The 27,472-nt window shown below is 34.0% G+C and overlaps 3 protein-coding genes across 3 annotated transcripts; all 3 read left to right on the plus strand.

Moving 5' to 3' along the window:
• Window positions 1-380: 380 nt before the first annotated feature.
• On the plus strand, window positions 381-2,877 carry LOC128204360 (uncharacterized). The gene is made up of 2 exons (XM_052905776.1): window positions 381-762; window positions 2,078-2,877. The coding sequence occupies exons 1-2, from the start codon at window positions 381-383 to the stop codon at window positions 2,491-2,493; spliced, it is 798 nt and encodes a 265-aa protein (XP_052761736.1). The 3' UTR covers window positions 2,494-2,877.
• An 8,604-nt stretch (window positions 2,878-11,481) lies between these two features.
• Window positions 11,482-13,287, plus strand: LOC128204361 (uncharacterized). The gene is made up of 2 exons (XM_052905777.1): window positions 11,482-11,906; window positions 12,750-13,287. Exons 1-2 carry the CDS (start codon window positions 11,525-11,527, stop codon window positions 13,160-13,162), a joined length of 795 nt encoding a protein of 264 aa, XP_052761737.1. The 5' UTR covers window positions 11,482-11,524; the 3' UTR covers window positions 13,163-13,287.
• A 4,117-nt stretch (window positions 13,288-17,404) lies between these two features.
• LOC128204362 (uncharacterized) lies at window positions 17,405-20,853 on the plus strand. Its single transcript, XM_052905778.1, has 2 exons — window positions 17,405-17,786; window positions 20,278-20,853. Exons 1-2 carry the CDS (start codon window positions 17,405-17,407, stop codon window positions 20,679-20,681), a joined length of 786 nt encoding a protein of 261 aa, XP_052761738.1. The 3' UTR covers window positions 20,682-20,853.
• The last annotated feature ends 6,619 nt before the right edge of the window (window positions 20,854-27,472 follow it).

A 27,472-nucleotide genomic window follows, 5' to 3' on the forward strand; every position in this document is an offset into this window, starting at 1 on the left:
TGTCCTTTAAATTAATGAAACCAGTAATGTGTAAAAAGAAAATGTTTATTAGTGCTTCGTTTTTTTTCCGAAATGTTATATTGGACTTTCGTGGATTTTTGTAGATTTTGAAATTGGTAAGGTAGCGCCTCGTGAAATACGAATCTTCAAAAAAACACTCCATTCAACTACTACCAACAGCAACACAACATAGTTCCCTGTCGTCTCTAAGCCTTGCAGCATTTTGACTTCCATGTAGACTGATGATGATTTGAGAAAATACGGTATTCATTCAGTATCTTATAGCTGTACTTAAATATATTTAGAGAAGTTTTTCTCTTTCTAAAACATTCAGCTAACCAGTCAACTAAGAGTAACATCTACTGAATGCCAGTAAGAGAATGACTAGACTACTTCAGCTGTTGTTACTTGTCAGCATGACCGTTGCTTCCGAGCCATCGTGTCCAGCGTGCTCCAAATATGACTACGAGGAAAAAGTGCTCGAGAGAATGATCCGCATGGAGTTCGCTTTTGAAAAAGTGTTGAAGGAAAACAAAATTGTAAGCGAAACGGTTGAGCAAGACCTAACGCGGATCAAGGAAGAAAATGAACGTTTGCACGCGACCGTTGATGCCCTAAAGGATCAACAGGAGCAAGCTGAACGCAGACTGGATTCGCTCATGGAGGAAGTTGAGAGAAACCAGTCCAGCACACTGGAGAAGATAGTTTCCGATTCTAACACTACGCTAGAACAAGCCATTGCCGCCTTCAATGCTTTAAAAGGTTTGTTCAAGTTTAAGGGTTTGCGCATTTAAAAATGAAGTGGTATGCCTACCAAAACACTCAAGAATACACATGCAAATAATATTATTTCGAATTGATACAGTTTAGGCTTATACAAATTATAAAGACCGTGAGTCACACTTTTAACGTCTTGTAATAATGCTCAAAGAAAGTCCCAATAAGCTGGGTTAGGTTTGACAAACGACTGATACAAAATTGGACTATCACTCAAGGTCCTGTTTCTTTTGTTAACATTGACATGTTTCGTAATGCATCCTTCGACCGCTCTATGACATAAGTGGCATGTGATCGTTCAAAATATATCAAACCGAATTCTGTTAACACGTATTTGCATTTTTTCATTTCTTTCAATACTTTCCACGTATTAAAACGGAGTGTTTCTTTACAAATGAGCATAGTATTAATGGACCCGCATTAGTTTGAACATTGTTAATATTCTAACATTTATTAAACGTTCTTAACAAATATGTTGAAAAACCGTATATAGGTTGTCAGGGGTTTCTAGATATGAGAAGATATCAATTAACACAGTTGTATTAATTGAAAGCGTACGGTGTTGCGCAAAAATGTGACAGTCGTGTGAAAGGAATCTATTTCATTCCGGATCACGCTATAACAATGTAATGAAGGAATATTTGCCTTTTTTTGTCTTGGAACGATCCAATTATTGCAAAATTCCATGGAAACTAGTTATAAAGGACTGCTGACAAAAAATAGATCGCAGATTCAAAAATAGGTGTTTAATGCATTTAAACTATAAAACATTAATTTTCGTACGGAAATATGAAAATCTACGATCTTAATTTTTTTCAGCAATAATATATAAATGATTTGCAGATATTTACGCAAAAAAATGCTCTGTCCAAGACAAAAAATAAAAAAAAGTTGTAAACATGGTATATCTGTGAGAGTTACCGACTCTAATATGCCCGTGTAAGAAATTCAAAGAGATCAAATTTAGTATTATTTGAAACTGGTACCAGTAATGAAATTAAGATTATGCCGAAAGTGTTAGTAACATAATTGAAATTTGAATAATACAGATATCTTTTGTTTGATATGAATTTATGGAATAAGCTGTTTAGTGCTTGTTCACAAAAGTAACAATTTAAACCAACTCAAAACATAGTTGTAAGCACTATATGGAGAGTGGTTAGCTATTCTCTATAGTTTGAGAAAAACAATCTCACAAATTTGTTATTTCGTTACAATAATGTCAACTTTACAATAATAAAACTCACTCACACAAACGCTATTTTTAATATTTATAAATATATTACGATTCATATTTCAGACCAAATCGCTACTCCACTGGTATATTTCCACGCCCGCACTCCACAGACAAGCACCCTGTCCAACGGTGAAGAGATAGTGTACAAGACAGTAGAGACCAACCAGGGCAACGGCTACAGCTCAACCACGGGCAAGTTCACGGCTCCAGCACGGGGACTCTACTTGTTCTTCATGCACACATGTACGGCTGCAAATAAATATGCTTATCTCCAGATACTGAAGGAAGGCTCAGTCCTGATTGCAAGTTTTCACACTGATAAGGACTATATTACCTGTTCTAGTAGTCAGGCGTTTGTTCAGCTTGATGCCGGGGAAACTGTCTGGGTACAATGCTCTGATGGGGGCTCGAACAGACAACTGTATGAGCATCATTCTTACCGTTGGACCAGTTTTGGTGGTGCTCTCATTCACAACTGACGTGCTTAGGTCATTGTACATTAAAAGCCAAAAGGCAGAAACTATACAATGAACGTGGGAGTATATTACGCAGTAATAAATGAGTTATTTTTTAAAAATAAAAAATGATCATTAAGTGACTTTTTTTGTTATCATTTACCGTTAGTTAAACATGTTTTGGATTTCGTCTGTGTATACCGCCTGGATGCTATGTCATGTATACTGAGAACACTTTTGAAATGAAATTACTTTTGTATGTAAACTAAGAAAGCTATATGTTGGCATCCTGTGTGTGTTTCCGCCTCAAATAAAAACTTTATTTCTAAATTAATCAGTAATGCATATATCGTTTACCATAAAGCTTTTGTTTTGAAGCCCTTTTCCAGAATAAACCAATGCCAGTTATTTTGTTGGTGTGTATACATGTATTTGATTACACTTATTGATATCCATACAACATGTACTTCAGTGAAATATATATATAAAAGTCGTATCGTACCTTTGGTTTTGAGACTTGAAGTTTTTTATTTTAATGGCTTGACAAAAAACAACAAATACTTCTCGAGTTATGCCCGTGATTGGCATATACAACTGATTAACATTGACATGACAATGCTTGTATCATTATTGGTTTTATCTTATTATCAAAATATCTTGGAATCAAATCTCTATGGTCAAATGTCATGACAATATGTAAAATCCATAGCTTTCATGACAAACGTTTATACATCTTTTCTGATCTTCAAACTACTTATTCGGCTGACAATCAATGTTGGTCGTTGTGAATCATTCTATATATGTTATTTTCAGAACGACAAAAACCACGGTCCGACGAAACCACTGATTCAGCGGTTCTATTCAGAATTTATGTATTATTCAAATCCGTTTTACTGAGATCAATGAATAATATTCAAAATACTTTTATTACAACAATAATAATGACTTATGCTACAACAACTGTTACTATTGTATTATTTTAAAACTGTGGCTTTAAAGTATTACTTAATAGCTTGAAAGTGCTAAATATAATGGTGATGACAACGATGACCGTGATATAGTGATGACGACGATGATGATGATCGTTATAGAAATTATGCTGGTCGGCAGTGTTGTTGTTGTTGTTGTTGATTATGTTGCTACTGCTACTGATACTGCTGCTGATGCTATTGCTGCTGCTGCTGGTGATGATTATGATGATGCTGATGCTGGTGATGAGTACGATGACGACGACGACGACGACGATGACGACGATGATGATGATGATGATGATGATGATGATGATGATGATGATGATGATGATGATGATGATGAAGATGATGATGATGATGATGATGATGATGATGATGATGATGATGATGATGATGATGATGATAATGATGATAAAAATGATGATGGTGCTTGTTGTGGTGTTGGTGGTGGTGGTCTTGATGTTGCTGGTACGTCGGAATTTGGGTATTTTAGGTGGTGCTGCGAAAGCCAATGACAGGTATGCCGGAATTCATGAGAAAAACAGGCAAACATAAATTATTAATGCTTGTTAATGATTTTCATTGACATAGATAGTAAATATACCAACATTTTCAAAGATGTATTTATAAAGGAATTATTTGCTGCCACTAACGTGGGTATTCTATGCGGCCTCTGACGTAGAAATGATATGCGGCCACTAACGTGGAAATTCTATGCGGCCTCTCAAGTGGGAATTTAAGGCGGTCTTTAACGTGGAAACTTTATTCGACACATTACATTGAGAAATCTACGCGACCTCGAAACGGGGTATCATATGCACCGGCTAACGTAGGAACTCGGAATGCGGCCTCTATCGTTGGAATTATATGCGGTCTCTAACGTGGAGACTCTATACGGCCTGAAATTGGGAATTCAATGCGGCCTCTTACGTTTGAATTATATGTGGCCTCTTACGTTGGGATTACAGGCGGCCTCTAACGAAGAAATGTTATGCGGCCCCTTACGTTGGAATTTAATGCGGCCCCTTACGTGGAAATTCTATTCGGCCTCTAACGTGGAAATTATATGCGGCCTCTAACGTGGGAATTATATGCGACCCCTTACGTGGAAATTATATGCGGCCTCTAACGTGGGAATTATATGCGGCCTCTTACGTGGAAATTATATGCGGCCTCTAACGTGGGAATTTTATGACGGCATAGCTGCGTAGCGCCGTGAAGTGAGTGGACTTATATTCAATTTCAGACACTGTATCAGAAACATTAACATCTGCATTAAATAAAGTGAAACACAATGACTTTGACGTCTTCTTGCCGATCGTGTTTTGAAAATTTACAATATTTTGCCGGTTTTAAAACTTCATGGTATTCTTTCACTATCTTATTTGAATATTTGATACTTTTTATCAGCATCAAGCGGCAGTCAAGAAGTATAAAAGTACCATATTCGCTGTTTATCGGAAAGAAAATATTTATGTTTAAAGAATTTGTGAAATATGGAATTTCAATATATCTGATTCATTCTTTTTTTGTTATTTTTTTCGTAGCTTTTAACGTTATCAAACATGCCGGGCTTTTGCCATTGGTGTTTGTAAAATTAGGGTTATCTTAAGTTTGCTCATAAAGTGGTATCGCGCCAACGCCTCTAATGTCGGGTAACGAATTGACATGAACCGTACGTCCAAATGTCGTCAAAAGACCTCATGCCAACGAGTTCTCCCAATGTTGATAACTTCGAAAAACATTAAATAGATAAAATGCTTCAAAACAAAAGGTCCTCCATGAAAGAAATTAATGTTTTTTTTTTTTAAAAAAACACCATTTTAATATGTTTATTCAAGTTCAAATCATCCTCAATAATTTATATCATAACCTTTTCCAATACTTAATTAAAGATCAAACACCGTCAAAAATATACAGTCCTATGTTAAATTTACCTTAATACCTATTCAAATTAATCAAATATTTGTATTACATGCAATACCTTGTTTCCGGTTTAATATAGTCATCACTGTTTCCATTGTTCAGAAATTATTTAAAACGAATTAATTCAAAAATAATAATTGTTTAATAGTCATTTTTCTTATTTCTCTGTTGATATTATGATGAAGATTTATTTCAATCGAGTAGTACATTATCATTTAAACCTCAAGAGAAACACGTGATATGTCGTCTTGATTTTATGAATAAAATCTTAAATGGCGGTCGGTACCTAATGTTTAAAACTGGAAATGACGTCATAAACATATCACAAAATATTATGTCATCTTACCAGAATTTAACCTCTTAGCCATCAACTTTCGTTAAAGGTTTAGTGTTTTTGATGTGATTCTTATTGGATATTATCTTAGCATGCATTCTTCTTAAAATATTATTAAAACGATCGGATTAATCTGTTTTAAAACAAAACGGGTACTTCATTTCTGCAATGCATGTAGCACGGGAAATGGTATGGAATTGTGTTATTCGGCTCACCACTTAAAGTGACTCGCTCATGCTTTTGGACCAAAATTTAGTTTTTTTTGGTAATGCATCTGGAAACACTTATTTTATCATTTTTTTACTCCATAATATCGAAATTGCAGAAAAAATAAAGTTATAGCATAAGTGGGGTTCGAACACAAGCCGATAAAGATAAAAATGAAAACAGCCGGCTAGTCCACACGGCCACCGAGACTTAAACAATTGTGGTGGATATGTTGAAGATAAATTGATAACATCACTTGATAATGTAAATCAACCGATCAAGCAACACCACAGCCGTTATTAATTGTGGTCTTCAAAGACGGTATTTGAGCAAATGTCAACCATTGCTGTAGGGTTCCAGATTTTGGTATTTTTTTGTTTTAACACTCCTGATGATTTGCCATATTTTATTTCGTAATTAAAAAAGGTGCATTTTACAAACCATGAGCGAGCAACTTTTAGCTGTGAAACAGGTTTGTCGTTTTTGCTATATTTTACTGAAAAAATAATGTGATCAAAACAATCTGACACTCGTTAACATGTTAACATACAATACACAATTTTATCGAACCCGTCCAGGAAACATGTTACTATCGTCAAAGGCTCGTTTACTAACATATTTCATGAAATCGTTGAATAAAAACTGCGTATGATATGACGACTCAGTTATACCACCGGGAGCGCCAACTGTCGTAAAATATGCCCGTTTGTCTTGTAGGACAACAATTGTGATGACCACATTTTATTTTAACTTTATTTTATAACGATTATAAAACAAGTTGCTAGAAATTTATATTTATCACTCTCGTTGGCACGAGTTTATGCGAGAGTCTGGTCTTGTGTTGTGGTGAAAGCCGGAGTTTCCGGTGTAAGAAGTACGTTAGCCATTTTTAGAGATGGGGCGCTGTTTATACAGTTTTTGCCAATTTAAAGGTCATAGCTTGGGAATGATTGTTTGTGATCGAACCTGACGCATATATTCTGCCCATTCACATTCTGACCAAATCTAGCGATTTGTGATGATATTGCATGACTTACTATGTTATTGATCTGATAAGACAGATTGTAGGTAATTCCTATAATTAAAGGGCGATAACTTTCGAGTGACTCAATCTATATAGTTGGCAACGAATACATTATGATCATACATCATACATACTCTGAACCAAGTTCGTGATGCTTTGTCAAAAGGCTTCTAAAGGTATTGATCGGACCGATTTTAGAAATGTCTATAATTAAAGGGCGATATCTCTCGACTGAGTAAAGCGATATGCCTAGTGATCGAACTTGGATATGTTCATTTATTGAGAATTTGTACCGCTAGGATGGGCCACTACACTTCCTTACACTGGAACAATTTGAATATAGTTTTCGTTAGTTCGCCAGTCAGGAAATTTTTACATCTGAATATTTTATTTAATAAAAGACATATTATTTGAGTTATAACGTTTTTGCGGGACGACGTAACCAAGTATATGCCAATACTATGTCCGAGTTTGAGAAAAACACACCAAAACAACATATTAATGAGGCACATTGCAGCACCGACGGTCAACTCAATGGCAGCAGTGTAGCGAAATCATGATGCATATTTAACGTTATTCAATCGTTTTTACACACATGTTTATAACAATGTGAACGTCATAATAATATATTAACAAGCACTAGCAGACTGAGATTTGTTTGACAATGGTCATGTACAATTTATTACACGAACGAAAGATGGCAGGCGATTCGCAAGTTGATCATTGCATATGGTGAAAATACCATTTGTTCTTCACCTTTCTTTCAAATTAATCACGGTATTCTTCATATGAACCACTGTTTAAGTAAGAATGCATATTTAACGTTATGCACTTAGTTTTTACTAACATGTTGATAAAAATGTGAACGTCATCATCATATGTTAATGAGCTTTAGCAGACTGATAATTGTTTGACAATGCTCATGTGTAAATTGTACGATGTATATAACATCATCAAAGTTCTAACTTGAGCTCTGTTGGTAATGATTTGTTTTAAATATAACAGCAATAGCTCTATCTTGTTGCAAGTTGTAAGTAACTCTTTTGAACATAAACCTAAAATTCTGTTTAAATTAATATCTAACAGTTCCTCTTTATGTTGGCATGCACTAAGAAGTAAAACTAAATTTAAACAGCGTTTAAAAAAAATAATTCTAAAAATAAAATTTGTGAGTTAATCCCTTTAACGATCACATTGTGAACTTTTTAGAAATGTTTCCATTATGTATCCCGATTAGTAGGAAAACATGTTAGATTTGCATCGGAAGGGAAACAGTCCTTTTTGCATCCAGCGATTCGTGTTTATGTAACCTGGAAAATATATGTATTTAACACGAATAGTTTCAAACAAATAACATCATTGACGTGCATTCAATGCTTCAACAAGAGCGGCCACTGACTGCCAATATTCCCTGCCGAATGTAGTATAGTATCTCCCTTGCAGTGTATCCCCCTTGCTGTCTGATAGCGGAAAACAGTTGAAAAAAAGAAAATACATATAGTAATACATATATGTAAACAAAATTCAAAATTAATACGCCGTTTGATATTTTTTATTTGGCGTGATTCTCGGACAAAACATAGGTATGAAAATTAAAAAGGGAAATAACTCATAGGTTATTGCAGACTGATTGGTTACTCAGTACTGCACCCACTTAATCAGACCCATTTTAATATGACGTTTCATGTTTATACCTTTAAGACTTTGTGAGTATTGCTCCGTAAAAAAATAAGTATGAATATCGATGTGCTTTAAAATTAAGCTTAAAATCTTGATAAAACTTACAATAAAATTATCAAAGGTGATTGTAATCCAATTTATATTCAAATTAATTTCCTTACAGACCGTTATAAATACATATTACAAGACAAAACCCGAATTAATATGCTTTTTTACATACTTTAAAATTCAAAATTACAGGCACACGTTTTATTTTTGACCTGAGTATCATTTCCATGCTTGCAAGAAAAGAAATAAATAACAGGATTTAATAGGTTTTCAAACTTCGTTTCAATCTTTTATCTTATCACGACCTTTAGGAAATTATCTGGTAACGTGAAACTTCTTGTGGTTCGCTCCCCGCCTGTAGACCAATAGGACACAGGTTCGATGCCTATATTAGGCGTAACATTTTAAATCTTTATTTCCTAAAAATATTTTTTATAATATTTATATTATATGTCGACAAGTCAACAATATCAAAACGTGTCCACGCCCTTCTCCTCAGTTTCATCATTTTTGTACACTTCCTTACTTCCATCGCATATAAACACTAATTCATAAATTTGACAAACGCCTTCTCACTTACTCCGCATTATTACAAAGCAAATATTCGACAAACCCTTACAGCAAAAACACCATGAACAGCAGCTCGAAAGAATGACAGGAGTGAGACATAGTAATAGCTGAAATTACATTTTTCTAGTTTTATTGCAAAAGTAAATCCTTCGGTTATGCTTTAACTTTGCATATCGAGAAACTGATTTATTGAAAAGGATGACATACCAAGGTTTACATTACAAAATCAACTTAATAATCAAAACCTAAGGGACAAGCCCATTCGTCAAATATAAACTCTATTAAGGTAAGGACACGGTACGGACCCTTACGATACTGGACAAGAGACACGAACATACAAATACCGAAAACAGACCACACACTCATCAATATAGCTGGATGAAGACTTCATGGTCAAAGACGAATGACGAAATTGGTTTCTTTCTATGTTTTAAATCGTGACTATATTTTCGTAATTCTTTATTTCATTAAACATTTTCACAGTTTTGGTTTGTTAAGTTCAATGCGGAAACACTTTTGGTTTAAGTATAGCAAGGCAATCCGCAAATACAATCTAGAAGAAAGGTTTCCCCTATGTTAAGTGTAGATGTTGCACAGAGGTACTTAAGTAATTTTATAACAGTTATATGACACATAAACCGTCTTTTTTCTGGATAAACGATAACAAGACGCCCATCTGCAAATACCGCTTAGAACCGCTAAAAGAGAAAATGGGTTTGATAGTAAATTAGACGTATTTTCGCCAATAATATGACGTTTGGTGTTAGTAAAAAATACCTTGTAATAATGTTCTTATGTTATATGCCAGTGAAGTTAATTGGCATTTTAAAGTTGTATGCTAAAAACAGATTTACTTAAAAAAAATACTGTAGTACCCATTTCTGCTTGCCGTGGCTCCTGTATATATTTTTAATATATTTATCTTTGGGCGGGAGCATTTTATAGTTTCCGGTATAAACTGTTCCAAGTGCATTAACACTACAGTAATATTCCACAAAGAAATTTTGAAAATGTTCTGTCTTAAGCCAATTTTTAACATTTTAGCCAAATTTAAAGACACCTCAACAAAAATAGTTAAAAAAGTGCGTCATTCAAATGACAATTACTATTCAATTGTGACTTGTCGGAGTAGGGGTATGGTAAACGATAATTGATGATGGTTCACTATTTATTTCTATTGATTAACAGTTCAATGGTAATCTTGATATGTAGGTTTCCTGTCCTGGAATTAACAATAACTTAGGGTATTTAATATAAAGATAAATACATTGTTAAATATATTATATTAAACACTTTTAAAAGATCACTTAATAACTTCCAGTTGTATTTCTAACAACTAAAATATGAATGTCAATGTTCATTGAAAGCACTGTCAGAGTAGTCCCTTACAAAATAGTTATGGATAATCAAAAATACAAATATAAAATAACCTTGTTTTACTTTAATATTAAGGAAAATATTAATCATATGCATACATTCCAAAAATAACATCAATGTATGCCATAAACATAGTTTTCCTAACAATGAAAACTTGTAAATATAATAAACATATAAACAAACACATTTCTTCATATACTTACAGAGGACAAGCTCCTCTCGACAACCGAGGGTTCACCTCTTTCTCACAGGGTCAGGGGTGAAAAGCTAAAGACTTCTGTCTGTTAAAAAGTGATATTGTTATTGAACGTGTCAAACATGGTAGAAATTATAACGAAAAGATAAGTTGCAAGCCCAAGTTCAACAACGAAATACTCTAACAAAATACATCCGAAGAATAAAAATAACTGCATAAAATAAAAGAACAATTACCTGATGTAATGCTTGTAATAATATTTTAACTATAATAAGTATAATCCGTTGGATATTTTAAAGATTTAAAGTTTAAATATATGTAAAATCATGTACTTTTTAATGATTTTACGCGTAATGTATAAACTAATAGGATTATAAGCACTGTGTTTTGTTCCGAAATGTGTTATGATTCTCATTGACTTATGCTGATGTCAGATTCATTCAGGTAGCGCCTCGTGGATTACGAAAAATTAAATTAGCAAAAATCCACTCCATTCAAATTCTACCACCCGCATCAAAACGCAGTTATATACCATTTGTATCGTTCCGTGTCGTCTCTTAACCTTGCAGCATTTTGACTTCTATGTGGACTGATGATGATTTGAGAAAATACGGTATTCATTCAGTATCTTATTGCTGCACTCAAATATATTTAGAGATTGTTTTCTCATTCACGAACATTCAACAAATCTGTCAACTAACAGTAACATCTACTGAAAGAGAATGACTGGACTTCTTCAGCTGTTGCTACTGGTCAGCGTGACCATGGCTACCGAGCCATCGTGTCCAGCATGTTCCAAATACGACTACGAAGAAAAGGTGCTTGAGAGAATGATCCGCATGGAATTCGCTTTTGAGAAAGTGTTAAAGGAAAACAAGGCTGTAAGCAAAACTGTTGAGCAAGACTTAATGCTGATCAAGGAGGAAAATGAACGTTTGCACGCGACCGTTGATGCCCTTAAGGATCAACAGGAACAAGCAGAACGCAGACTGGATTCGCTCATGGAGGAAGTTGAGAGAAACCAGTCCAGCACACTGGAGAAGATCTATTACGATTCTAACTCAACGTTAGAACAAACTATTGCCGCCTTCAATAATATAAAAGGTGAGTTCAGGTTTTATCTTTTACGTATTTTAAAAAATGAAATGGCCGACTTCATAAAAGAAACACTGTTTACAAAATTTGCTTATCTTTAATTTAGATAAGATGTTGTGTGCAGTTTTTTTATGTTTGACGTTACAAGAAACGATTCTTCACGTAATCAAACTATGATGCAGTTTGGACAAATGTGCCTCCCATGCACTTCCATTGTTCCATCTACCATTGAGTAATAACACTCGTTTCTTCCCTTCAGGAAAATATCGCAGTACGAAATGTACAGTGTTAGCTACAAATATCATACATTACAAATTAAAGTATTGTGTATACATACGAACTAATAACTTACAGCTTGTAAAGCTTTTAAATATATTTTTGAAACTTATGTAGGGCACTAAGGTACTAGCCGCTCACTTCCAGCATTAGTTTACGTCTTTGTAATCGACAGATTTGGGGGATCAAATGTGCATTCCTCTTATTAACGTGACACGTTCACGTTTGATATTGTCAGACAATATTTAGTTACCTGTGAATTTCAAACAAAGTGCTTGTTTCAATGATAAAACGTCATCAAAAATTCAATTAAAGATCGACCTATGTGATTATTTAAAAAAATGACAGTGAATAAAACTGCCGAAAATCTTAGTAACGTTACTGAAAATTAAATTATATAGATATTTTTATATTCAAATGCATATATGGCAATAGCTGTTTAGTGCCAGTCCATAAAAGAAATTTATACACAGTCAAAACAGTTTCGTTACAATAATACAAAGTTTACAATAAAACAGCCCACTCACGCAAAAACTATATTTGATTTCTTTAAATATATAACAAACCATTTTTCAGACCAAATCGGTATTCCACTGGTGTACTTCCACGCCCGCACTCCACAGACCACCAGCTTGTCCACAGGTGATGTGATCGTGTACAAGACAGTAGAGACCAACCAGGGCAACGGCTACAGCTCCACCACCGGCAAGTTCACCGCCCCAGTATGGGGACTGTACTCGTTCTTCATGCACACATGTACGGCTCCATCTAAATATGCTCATCTGCAGATGGTGAAAGAGGGCTCAGTCCTCATTGCAAGTGTACAGCGCGACATGGACTATTATGCCTGTTCTAGTGGTCAAGTGTTTGTAGAGCTTGATGCCGGGGAAACTGTCTCGGTACAATGCTCCTATGGGGATTCGAACAGTCATCTGTATTATGATTCTAGCTATTGGACCAGTTTTGGTGGTGCTCTCATTCACAACTGATGTGTTTATATGCTTGTTCATAGTAAGCCAAAAGGCGGAAAAAGATACAATGGACGTGGAAATGAATTACACAGTGATTTATTTATTATTAGCTTTTCTAAAAATAAAATGTAATAATAACTAGATATTTGTGTTATCATTTACCGCTAGTTAAACATTGTTAGATATCGTCTATGTACACCGCTTGTATCCTATGTCATGTTTATAAATTGAGAACACGTTTGTAAAAATAAAATGTTGTGTTTAAACGTAAAATGCTGTATACACATGTTGCATGTTTTGCCGACACAAAATACGAACAAACGTTCACATCTTCTCTGATCTCCAAACTATTTATTAGACTGGAAATCAACGTGTTTCGTTGTGCAACCTGCAACATTTTATTTATGTCATTTTCAGAAAGACAATGACTTTGGATCGTATGTAATATAACAAGTAATCACTGATTCAGCAAATATCCTAGTAATATTTAAATATTACAGGTCTTACGACTAACGTTCACATCTTCTCTTATCTCAAAACTTCTTATTCGACTCGCAATCAATGTGTTGTTTCTTGTGGAAACCTTGAACAAAAAAATCGAAATATATTGCTCCTCAACAATTAAAACCGAGCATTTAGAGCCTAGTTGCATATATTATTAACTGTCACCGGTAACTTTTGTTAATAGGAATATCTAATAACTAATAAAGGAATTTCAACGTTATTTTACGCATTTTACATGTTTATAACAATGTGAAACCGATACTTAAGAGATTTAGCAGACCGAGAAGTGTTTGACAATGAAAATAAACAATTGTGATCTATGATTATTACATAAGTAACAAAGAATATTAATCAGTAACACAAAATCAGTTACTGGTATGCTTTAAGCAAACGTCTTATCAAAAGTACTAACAACACATTTTGCAATAGATTGTTCATCAATATAACAATTTATTGTTAGTTTTTTCGACGAAACTGTGTCATTTAAAAGGGGCTTGGTGGCGTTTTATACTTCAAAATAGATTGTGGAGCGGAGCAAAATGATAATAACAATGATAAAATATAATTAAAAATTCGAAGTTGTGCACTGTGAATATAAGTTTGTACCGTTACAAAAGACGAATCGTCGTTGTTTGAGTAAGTAGTCGTTTGACATAGTAACATAACCTGGATCGCACGGAGTTTTCGTGCAGGGCTTAATGAGGTAGTGAGTGGCGTGGCCTCGTCACTCCAGGCTTTGTTATCGGCAGGGAAAAGTTTCCTGCCGTTTTCACATTGGCCGAGCGCAATAATGTAGTTGGACTTCTATCAGACATTTAACTAGAAATCAACCTTTTCCGATTGATATATATATATTTGCTGCAAACTAAAAGCAATGTTCCTAACTTCTGCTACTACTGCTACTGCTGCTGCTGCTGCTGCTGCTGCTGCTGCTGCTACTGCTGCTGCTGCTGCTGCTGCTGCTGCTACTACTACTACTACTACTACTACTACTACTACTACTACTACTACTACTACTACTACTACACTACTACTACTTCTTCGGGCTCAGGTCAATACTGCTAACATCGGCCAAATAAAACTCGGCCAATATGAAATCACATAATTAATAACATAAAAAGTGCAGTCAATTGGGAAAAGGGTTGTGTTACAGATATCGAATATTCTCTAAATCGCACACTTGATCGTTTCTAGATTACGTTATTGAATGTTTTCGTATGCGCGATGCACAATCTGTATTACTCAAATACAAGGTCATTAACTCTAGTATTTGCACCGGCTTTCGTGTTAGGATTTTAAGACCTCTTAGAAATGTATGTTTTATACGGTTTGCAAATTTGTGTTCAAATATTTCACTTTATAATAATTATGGCGGCATTAATTCGATCAGTGATACGAAATCTGCAATGCATTATTGGACTTGGTATTCAAATGAAATATTTTCAGAAGACATAGTTAAAGTTTATGACTGTTATGAGTTAAATTATATGTTGGATTTTCATTTACCACCTATGACATTTCGTAGTGTCGCTTGATTAATATATTCTTGTTTGATTTTCTAAAGTTATAAACAAGTTAAAACGAGTTTAAGCAGCTTGGAAGAATGACATAATCAAGACATATTATAAGATTAAAGGCGTCCTTCTCAACTATACCGTGATTATTTTATTGTGTGCTTATGTATCACTTTTCTAATTTTTGCGCATTGTTCCCAATGTAAACCTTTTGATTATGTTTAACTTGTTTTATTAAAATGCATATCGAGGGGTGAAAGCGAAAAGGTTCTAAGTGACATTAAATAAAGAAGCAGATAGAACCTTTTCGCTTTCACCCCTCGATATGGTTTAAACCAATAAAGATAGAAGCATACCAATGTTAAGTTTATAAGTCAATAATACAATGACATTTACAGGAACAAGCCCAGTATCTAGAACGTCAACTATGAACCCTGTTTAGAGGCACAAGGTCAAGGGCGACACTGACCGAGAGACACAAACGTACATAAACAACAAACAGGCAACACACTCATCAATATAGCTTTACCAAGACTATCACGAGACTAGTTTCTTTCTCATTTTTAGAAACGTCAGGCTTGTTTTCAAAATATTTTCACAGTTTTTGTTGGTTAAACCCAATGCGGAAACACTCATGGTGTATGTATGACAACGCTATCAGCCAATACATCCCAGAAGAAATATCTTCTTAGGTAAAAAACGGACATATCAGCTCTTTTAAACATCATAATTGCAACGTCTGACACGATTTGAATGTATATCACACATTTCGACGCTGAACAGAGGTCCTTTATCACTTTTATATCGGTTTAATGCCAGATAAACATTCTTTTTGCTAGATATTTCATTCGGGATAAATGATAACCAGCCGCCCATCTGCAGATGCCAAATCGAACCGGAACTATGGGTCGTATAGTAAATACGACATAATTTTACCCACCAAATGACGTAATACTTTGGTGTTAATGACAACATAACTGCTGTTTCCTTATAATATGTGTACTAAAGGTAAAGGGTTTATGTGTATGTTTAAAATAATATTTTATTTTTTTATTTTTAAAGATAACAAATAGGTTGCTCAAACTATAATATACATATAGTATGAACTGAAACTGATGGAATTCAAGACATTACGATATTATGACCCATTTCTGTTTATCGCAGCTTCTATATATCTGTTTATATCAACATTGCAGGCCTGCATAAGGAACTAATCTTTTTATCTTGGGTGGGGAATACTTATACAGTTTCTGGTATAAACTTTTCCAAGCACATTGAAACTACCGTAATATTGCTTAAAGTAAATCTGAAATGGTAAGACGAAAGCCTGGTTTTAAAATTTACAGTTCACATCAGCATAAAACATCGTTTCGTTAATAACTTAAACCAACGATGAACTTGCGCAACCAAACATGGTTAAAAACTGATTCTACTTTTTTTAAAACAAAATATAAATCATAATGTTCAATAACCACCTACATAATATAATTGGAGGCCATCGCCTTAGCTGTTTAGTTGATACAATACGCGTGCATGTTTAGAAACGTACGAATAAAGAGAGATTTTTAACTTTTCATCCAAAGCCTAGATTTTATGTTATCGTAAAAAATAAAAATAAATAACAAAGTGTTCATCATCCAGTTAACGAGTTATAATAAATCAATCCTTTTTAATGGTACTCGGTACTCATAAATCCGCTGGCAATACATATCGCAAAATGCGTTTGTCCTTAATCAACTCCAGTGTAATACGGCCTAATTCCAATCTGTTGACGTCACGTTTTAATAAGTGTCATTGTGAAATGTTCAAATGACGTCAGAAAACAAAACAGTGCGTCATTCAAATGACATTAATAATTAAATCATGTATCTTTAAATGACTAAAACCAGTACTGTATAAAATAAAACGGTTAATAGTATTGCGTTTTGATCCGCAATGTCGTTTCCGACTCTAGTGGACTTTTGCAAATTTTGAATTCTATTGCCTCGTGGAATAAGAATCTGCAAAATTCCACTCCATTCAAATACTACCACCCGAATCAAAACAAAGTTCTAATAACCCTTTGTATCTTTTCGTGTAATCACTTTACCTTGCAGCATTTTGACTTCTATGGGGAAAATTTGAGAAACTACGGTATGCATTTAGTATCCTATAGCTGCACTTAAATATATTAAACGGACATTTTCTCATTCGCGAACATTCAGCAAACCTGTCAACTAACAGTAACATCTACTGAAAGAAAATGACTGCACTACTTCAGCTGTTGTTACTGGTCAGCGTGACCATGGCCTCCGAGCCATCGTGTCCATCGTGCTCAAAATACGACTACGAAGAAAAAGTGCTAGAGAGGATGATTCGCATGGAGTTCGCTTTTGAGAATGTGTTAAAAGAAAACAAGGCTGTAAGCGAAACTGTTGAGGAAGATCTAACGCGGATCAAGGAAGAAAACGAACGTTTACACGCGACCGTTGATGTCCTGAAGGACCAACAGGAGCAAGCTGAACGAAGACTGGTTTCGCTCATGGAGGAAATTGAGATAAACCAGTCCAGCACACTGGAGAAGATAGTTTCCGATTCTAACACTACGTTAGAACAAACCATTGCCGCCTTCAATGATATAAAAGGTTTGTTCAGGTTTTAGCTTTTGTGCACTTTAAAAATGAAGTGGTGTGAGAACGTTTAAACTGAGAATGAAATAAGGTCGGATGAATACTCATGGAAATTATTTTATTCCGCTTTGATCATAACTATCCATTTAAACAGAAATGTTTCTTAGCTAACCTTATATCATTTTTCTTCACCCCATGTCGATTCATAAAAAACATGGCTACAAGGGGCGCAGCTAGTTTTCACTTTCTGTCTATATGGGAAACTTCTCTTCAGAAATCAGTGGCACGTTTTAAAAAAAACAAACACAGATGTTCCAAAATATTATTATTATTATTGATATTAATATTATTATTATTATTATTATTATGATGATTATTATTATTATTATTATCATTATTATTATTATTATTATTATTATTATTATTATTATTTTTATTTTTATAATTATTATTTTTATTTTTATAATTATTATTATTATTATTTTATTATTTTCATTTTTAAAAAAATAATAATGATAATTATAATAATAATCATAACTATTATTGTTATTATTATTATTATTATTATTATTATTATTATTATTATTATTATTATTTTAATTATTATTATTATTATTATTATTAGTAGTAGTAGTAGTAGTAGTAGTAGTAGTAGTAGTAGTAGTAGTAGTAGTAGTAGTAGTAGTAGTAGTAGTTTTAATATTATCGTTGTTATTATTTGAATTATTTTTAATCTTTTATTTTTTATTTTTATTAGTATTATTATTATTATACGGAAATATTATAGTTTTACTTGCGACATACGGACATGCATCGTCCAGTTTGTTGTCTGATTATTAACTCTGCCCATTCTTATTCATTAATAAATAACTTCATATCATCTATTTATAACAAAAAATATTTTTATACAATTATTAGAGTATACCAATTAACACAGTTGTAGTAATTTAAAGTGTTGTTGTTATTGAGTGTTTATGAATGTCGCAAAAATGAGACCGTCACGTGACAGGAATGTATTTAACCTCAAACTATAAACGGTCGTAGCGCAAGGTAATGTGGGGATTGTTTCTATCTTAATGCCTTTCTGGAATTGCCGATTTAAATATGTTCGCTTTAGGCTAGAGACCACTCATTCACGTTGTTATTGCCTCCAATGTTAAAGGTATGATGTTTATTGGCGATTTCTCCAATGACAGATTTAAAGGTAACCATCAAAACCATACATTTCCTGAGGAATTAGACTTCAACAATTTAAAAATCTAGATTTTATTATCGAAACATCATCTATCTAAAAACCTAGACCCTGGAATACCAACAGAAATACAAAATAAAGATATCGATGTGTAAGACCGTCCAAAGACGTTCGCTATATGTTTTCAATATATTAGCGTTTTATCAACATGACATTGGTATGATATCTGTCTTTAACAGTTTCAACTCTTTTGCAGGATGACATAGCAGGTTTATTTTATCAATAATACAGCAGGGTATTCTCGAAAGAAACCCTTAAATTTATTTGACATGAAACCTCAATATTAGGATTTACAAATCATTTTCGAATAAAAACCCTGTTTGATTTACAGTCCTTTTTTCAGATAAGGTGTTTTGTTCAGGTTTTTTATTATAGATGTTAAAAGGCACGATTCTACACTCAATCAAACTATGATGTAGTTTGGACAAATGTGCCCCCATGCGCTTCCATTGTTCCACCTACCATTTAGAAATGACACCCGAGTTGGCGGGACTCTTTCCTTAAGGAAATGATCTCAAAATTGAAATGTACACATACGAACCCATAGCTTGCAACTTGGTAAGCTTTTAAATATATTATAGAAACAAATAAAGGCCTCTTTAGGATACTAGACACTCACTCTAAGCTTTTTTTTACGAATTCGTAAGTGGACAGATTTGGGCGATCGAGCGTGCTTCCATCTCTTTAACTTGACTTGTTAACTTTTGATAGTGTCAGACAATAATTAATTCCGTTTGAATTGTAAACAAAGTGGTTGTACCAAAGATGAAATATCATCAATAGTTCAAATCAAAGATACATTTTATTTGTTTTATTTTAAAAATATGACAGGGAATGAATATCTATTTTGCAGTAGATGAAAGTAACGCTATTGGTAATTGAATTATATAGATATAGTTATACTCAAATGAGTATATGTCATTAGCTTTTTAGTGTTTTTTCATAGAAGTAAGTTGACTCAATTTATACAAACTTAACACAAACAGTTTTCAACATTATATGGGGAGTGAGTTCTTATGATATAAACTGGTTTGATAATTATGACCTATCAACAAAATGAGAAGCGATATACTAATTAAACGCTATCAAACTAACGTCTTTAGATTGCCACGCTAATTTGTATCGTTTGATAAAACATAAAAAATCTCGCACTTCTATCAATTCGTTACAATAATGTCAAGTTTACGATAATAAAACCAACTTACTGAAACCCTTCTATTGATATTAATGAATATATAACCATTCATTTTTCAGACAAAATCGTTACTCCACTGGTGTTTTTTCATGCCCGCTCTCCACTGACCAACACCCTGTCCACAGGTGAGATGATAGTGTACAAGACAGTGGAGATCAATCTTGGAAACGGCTACAGCTCCACAACGGGAAAGTTCACAGCTCCAGCACGGGGACTCTACTTGTTCCTCATGCACACATGTACGCCTCCAAATGCAAATGCTTATCTTCATATGATGAATGAAGGCTCAGTCGTCATGGGAAGTGCACGGTACAACGTTGGCCATTATACCTGTTCTAGCAGTCAGGTGTTTGTACAGCTTGATGCCGGGAAAACTGTCTGGGTACAATGTTCCTCTGGTTCAAAACTGTTTGAGAATTCTAATTATTGGACCTCTTTTGGTGGGGCTCTCATTCATAACTGACGTGCTTAGATCATTCTTCATAAAACGCCAAAAAGCAAAAAAAATACAATGAAAGTGGAAGTAAATTTTGTAGTGATAAATCAGTTTTAATATGATTATTACGTGAATTATTTTGTTATCATTAACCGTTAGTATTACTGGATATCGTCTGTGTAAAATGCCTTTATGCTTCATGTATGGCTTGTATGTCGCTTTTATTTTTAATAAATGTTTTCTTTATATGTTCCCAATTTTAATACAATGATGCTTTTTATTATGAAACTCTATGATCACACAGTTTTAAATCTTATTTAGAAATCATAGCTCTAACGACAAACTTTTGCTTCTTCTTTGATCTCCAAATTACTCATTCGACTGGCATTCAATGTTGGTCGTTTTGCAAAGTGCAAAATCTTTTTAAGTATGCTATTTTCAAAAAGGCAATGACCATGGGTCGTATGCAATATAAAACGAAACCACTGATTTAGCTTTTTTAGTCGATTATGTATTGTTCAAATCAGTTTTTATAGGTGCTGAGAGTTATGGATTAATATTCCAACTGCTTCTACTACAACTAGAATAATGACTATTATTAGTTGTACTATTTCATTATTGTAGCTTTTTATTATTGCTTAATAGTTGACATATGCTTTATGATGGTCGTTGCAATGATGATCGTGATATTAATTATGCTGGTCGGCATTGTTGTTGTTGCTCCTGCTGCTGTTTATTCTGCTGCTGCTGCTGATGATGATGATGATGATCCTTGCTTTAACTGGATTATAGTTCAACGTAGGTATACCAGCAAATATATTACCAACAATTCCAGAAACTTTCTAAACGCATCCTAAATATACATTTTCATTGACCATCACCCTAACTGGCCTAAACATTCCGTTATGTACGTCTCGCTACGCGTGTGTTGTAATTGACGATTGTAAGAAATTATCAGTGAAGCCGAGATATAATTAAGATATACGATAATAAAGCAAACCTTGGATACATATCTTCAATCTTTATACGAGTACTTATTGGTATTCCAGTAAGAATAAAACGGTTAGCAGAATTTCAATATGTCTTAACTAGTCCATAAAACATTTTAAACGCACCCTTTATATACATTATCCTATACACTTACCGCACTTGGCCTAAACATTCTGTTATGTACGTTTCGCTTTGCTTTCGTTGTAACTGAAGATTGTGAAAAATGATAATAGCAGCCAATGTTGAATTAAGATAAAATAACATAAAGCATTTTTAGGACATATGTATTCAATATTTTTACTTATTGGTATTCTGGATTCCAGTTTATTATTAAACGGTAGGCGGAATCCGGTCTAAACATAAGCGGTATTCCGGATCACGGTAAAATAGAAAGAGAGGTATTCCGTATTCCAACTATGGAGGTTGATACCATCTTACACAACGTTATTAAATGTTGTTTATCTGAGAGGTCGTACCTCAACTTTGAAAATAGTTGTTTGAGCAGTCAATATGGCCAAACAATTTTGATCCCAACTATCAAAACAATCTACGAAAATCAAATGCCTGTATTTTAACTAAGATTTCAATATTACGCAGTTTTTTTTGAATACTTGAGGCTTAACTGGCTGGTGGTATGGAGTCGAAGCAGGAGGCATAGAGGCGTGCACATGGCGGCACGCTGGCCTGGCGGGCGAACTTGGTGACCTGGTGGATTAGAGGCCTAGAGGCGTGAAGTTTACGGCTGACGAATTTGCGGCTTGAAATTATTTCAGTAATATTTTGTTACATATACTGCAGTAGTAACATTAACATCTGCATTAAATAAAGTGTAAATAATGACATAACATTGTGACGTCTTCTTGCCGATCGCGTTTTGATAATTAACACATCTTCACCGATTTGAACTCCAATACTACAGACAATTCTTTTCGATTTTGGTTTTCATTGAACACAATACTAAGCACGGGGCTTTACCATGTACTCCAGGCACCCAGGTAGCATACAGTGGAAAATACCTTCCGCGAAATCGGCAAAAATAGTAAACTATTATAGTACGTTTGGCGATAGGCCGCCACCTTAAATGCTATATGACACCATGTGTCACTTTTTATTTATTCACAACATTTTTTTTTGCACATAAAGACCCGTTCACAAACTTTATTATGAACAGGTGACTTTTTCTAAAAAATGATGAAACAAAATATGTATAAGACCAAAACATTTGAATTGACATTTTTACGAAGAATATAATTATTTTGTGTTTACATTCGTGTAGGTATGATCAAAAAAGAAAAAGAAAGAAACAAAATAATAATGATTTTTTTTAATTAATGTATGACTAGTGATCCAAAACAATATGTTATTTTTAATGTGTCTAAATTATATATCTTTTTTATATATCAGCGCCATTTCATTTTGTCGCTAAACGACATACCGTCATATATAAGAGGGTGAAAGACACTAAAGTCACTTGCTTCAAACGCTTGTTTTTTATCTACTGATGAAAGAATAATGCTGATATTGTAGAAAAAACTTTAGCATATATGGTATAGTTTAGAGAACGTGGGCGCACGGCCAAAGCTATAAAACTGGATTATAAAGGATGAACGCTAAAATATACCATTAAAATGCGCTGTCAGGAATTATTGCAAATAACACATTTTTAAGAAATAATTGGGTATTAGGTTTATGCTTTTATGTCTATACCTCTACAATGGTCAAACAAATTATAAAAAAACTATAAAACAAGTTGGTATAACTAAGGGATAATATGTATGGCCAAGTGAACGACAAACTAAAATATAACAGACAGGACGAATGCACAGCGGACCAATATTTAGCTCGTATTGTGTGTGTAAAAGTAAAGTGATTGGACGTATGACAAACTGACAAATATGCCGATTGACAGACGTATACATGCTACCGGATAGACGGACGAATGAACAACGGAACAGTATTTTACAAGTATACAAGTGTGTAAAAGTTTGGATGTACGCCCAAGTCACCCACTTACCGTCAAGTGAATGAACAGCGGAAAAGTATATCTCAGTATATCACAGTTTATCATCAGTGTGTAAAAGTCAAGCTTTTGGATGTATGACCAAAACCTTGACGGTCAGACAAATATACAGATTGGCAAACGGACGTATGAACAGCGGAACATAATATTATACGTATATTAGTGTGTACAATCAGGCGATATAAAGTGCGGCAAAGTACTGACATATTGACAAAAAACAGACGAATGGACAGACAAATTAACATCGGAACAACATTTCACTAGTCGCACTAACCTTTTTATAAGAAATCAAACGTTTTTGTGTTTTTATAACACACACGTTACAGGAAGTATCAAACACAGATCATAATTATTAGGGATGCAAACGAATGGCAAAACAGATATTCGAATATTCGGTAATTCTTTCGATCGAATATTCGAATATTCGATTAGCGTAATACATATTTTAGAAGATGTAGTAAACTACTATTATTATTCGCTTAAGTAATAGCCGGGGCATTTAAACCCTATTTTGTCGTATCCAGTACGCGCGGCGGACCCTGATTTCCCCAAATGAGCCTTTGAAATTCTCCATTTTCAGGAAGTAAAAAGCAATACATTATAAACAGACAAACAACAAAATCGAATAATTCAATTCCGCTGCCTTTTGTAAATCATGTGAAATTAGATGGATTCCTAGTAAGACAGTGTTTTGCGCCAATGGAAGGTCTTTCCGTAGGATGATCAGCCTCGTTCTGAGATTGACCTCTAAACTGACTAAATATAACTATGGAAAACTCAAACCAACTCGGGAACTAGTAAAATAGTAAAACGAAAACATAAGTGGATTGGACTTATTTATTGTACAACAATAGAGGAATTATATTCAAAAATCCATTTCAAAGCACGAAAATTGTATTGAAAAATGAAAACAGTTTAAAGCACATATATGCAACAACATTATTGAGCACAATATAACATTATTGTGGCATTTATATCACCACATCGTTTTGCGCTATTTTGCACAGCATAATTTGCAGCCAAGACAACACATTGGTGTTAAAGCCGATCCCTAGCCAGTTATTGTAAAAGTAGGGGGACTTTTTATAGTACCCGACGAAATGTCCCTAAATGACACATGTCCCGTGTCTAGTCATCACATTCACACCTCTGGGATTAGGGGCCAATCGTTGTAAAAACAAGATAAACGAGCTTTATAAACAACATCAGTGATGAAGGCAAAATGTGTTTTGTTCTCTTTATTGATTTTTTTTTTCGAATATTCGAATACCGATTTTGACATTCGAATACCAAACGTTTGACCGAATATTCGAATATTCGAATATTCGTTTGCATCCCTAATAAATATACTACCTTCATTTATTTGTTACAAACGTAAAATATATCGCTCTTATTTCTTAAATGATGACATGTTTACACACAAAAAAACATTCCCGAAAAAGACAATTATACATTATGTTTAAAAAAATCGCTACCACACTAGTGTTACTCCACGTCCGCTCTACGCATACCAGCAGCCTGAAGTGACAGCGCTTACACGACAGTGGAGACCATCCAGGGCAATGGCAAAAGCTATACCAAGGCAAAATCCATCACTCCAGCACGTGGAGTATATATGTTTACACGAACACATGCAACAATACAAATAAATATACACTTCTTCTTATAATGATATAAGGCTTAGTCCTCATTTCAAGTTATCAGGGTGTCAACGTCTTTAATAACATTTCTAGTTGTTAGGCCTTTGTACAATTTTATACCGTAGTCCACTTCTGAGCACAATGCTCCACTGGGGATGCAGGCAGGATCCCGTCTGAAGATTCTTATCGTTGGACAAGTTTTGGTGGTGCTCTAATTCACAAATGATAAGTATGCTGTTGTGCAGCGTTGCGACTACATAAAACTGTCCACCTAACATAGAGATAGTTTATGGATTTCATAGAGTAAACGCCGTAGTGGCAAAATGTCTTTTTAATTAAGCCAATTATAAACTGGGTTTCCATTGCTAGCCATAGATAAAACAGTTACAATTAATGGTTTAGGAACATCAGTTATAAATACTTATATAAAGGCCACATATGAATATAGCCATTATGTGTGTGTTACCATGAATTAGGCTTAAAATTTTGCTTTCGACATTAAGGCGTTTGACGTTACGTGGGGGAATAAAATGCAAAAATATTGTATTCTCACAAGAGAATGAACTAAAATAAAAATAAATGTGTATAACATGTTATTAACTCTGTAATGACATTGATGGTTTGTTTTTATTATGTCTAATATCGTAGTTTGTTTAGATCTTAGATGTGACGACTGCAAGCGAAATTTTACATGCATTTTGTAATACCATAGTTTCAATTTTTGAACAATACTATCTGTTCAACGTCATTATATCCTACAGTGCTATAGTGTTATATTTACAATGCCATTATAAAGTGTGATACAAAGGTTAAGTTTACAAAGTCAATTATACAATAAAATCTTAAGGGACAATCTCAGAAGGAAAACAAAAACTGTTTAGAGGCACACGCTTAAGGTTCTTACGACACCGAACGAAAGACACAAACACCACAAACATACCACAAACAGAACATACACGCTTAATGAAGACTCCGTGGTCAAAGGAAAATGACGAGACTTGGTCGATGCTCTATATTTTTAATTCATGTTTTTTTTACGTGAGGCTTTTTTCATCAAATTATTTGACAGTTTAGGTAGTTAAGCTAAATGCAGAAACCCTAATAGTTTTCAAGTACTTTTGATTTACCTAAGTGTCAAAGAAAAAGCATTTTATGATAAAACTGGCATATCAGCATGGAAATATAAATCTTCATAATTGCAACGCCAGACGAGTTTAAAGTGTTGACGCCTCATAGGTACTTAACTAATTTAAAAACTTTTAAGTGGCACATCCATCTTCTTTTGCAGGATATTTAGGGCGGGATTACCCATCAGCAAATGCTACATAGAACCGCGACGTGCGAATATGTATCTTATAGTAAAAACGACGTAATTTCACCAAAGAAATGACGTCCTACTTTGATGTAACTGACAACACAACTGCTGTTTCCACATATATATATATGTGATGAAAAGGTGTATGATTTTGTTAATCAAAGTTTATGTCTAATATAAACCATATGAAATAGGTTTCCAAATTTTATAAAGTATTAATCGAAACTGATTGCATTACAGACTTTATGATATACGACCCCCTTCTGTTTGTCACGGCTGCTACATATCTGGAAATGTCAGAATTGTAGGCTTTCAACATAAACTTATATTTTTATCTTGGGTGTGGATTTCTTATACAGCATATGTAAGAAACTTTTCCAAGCACTACCGTAATATTGCTTAAATTAATCGGATATGATTAGATACAAGTCCCCTTAACGATTTCACAGTTCACATCACAATAAAACTTTGCGTCGTTTGTAACTTGAACCAACGATACACCTGCGAAAACAAACATTATTAAAAACTGATTCTTAAAAAATAAATCAAAACAAAATATCAATCATAATGTTCAATAACCACCTACGTGATATGATTGTCAGCCATTGCCGTAGCTGTTTATTTGATACAATATGAACCATGATTGCATGTTAAGAAAAGTACGAATAAAGAGAGATTGTTTAACTGTTCAGCCAAAGGTTCGATTTTATGTAATCGTTAAAAAAACTTAATTTTTTTGATGACCTAGTTAACGCGATAATAAATCAATCCTTATGTTTGGTACCCGGTATCGTGCTTAAGAATTTATCCATCATAAATCCGCTCGCAATACATATCGCAAAATATGGTTGTC

Source organism: Mya arenaria, chromosome 10 (genome assembly GCF_026914265.1).
Source record: "Mya arenaria isolate MELC-2E11 chromosome 10, ASM2691426v1".
Classification (NCBI taxonomy): domain Eukaryota; kingdom Metazoa; phylum Mollusca; class Bivalvia; order Myida; family Myidae; genus Mya; species Mya arenaria.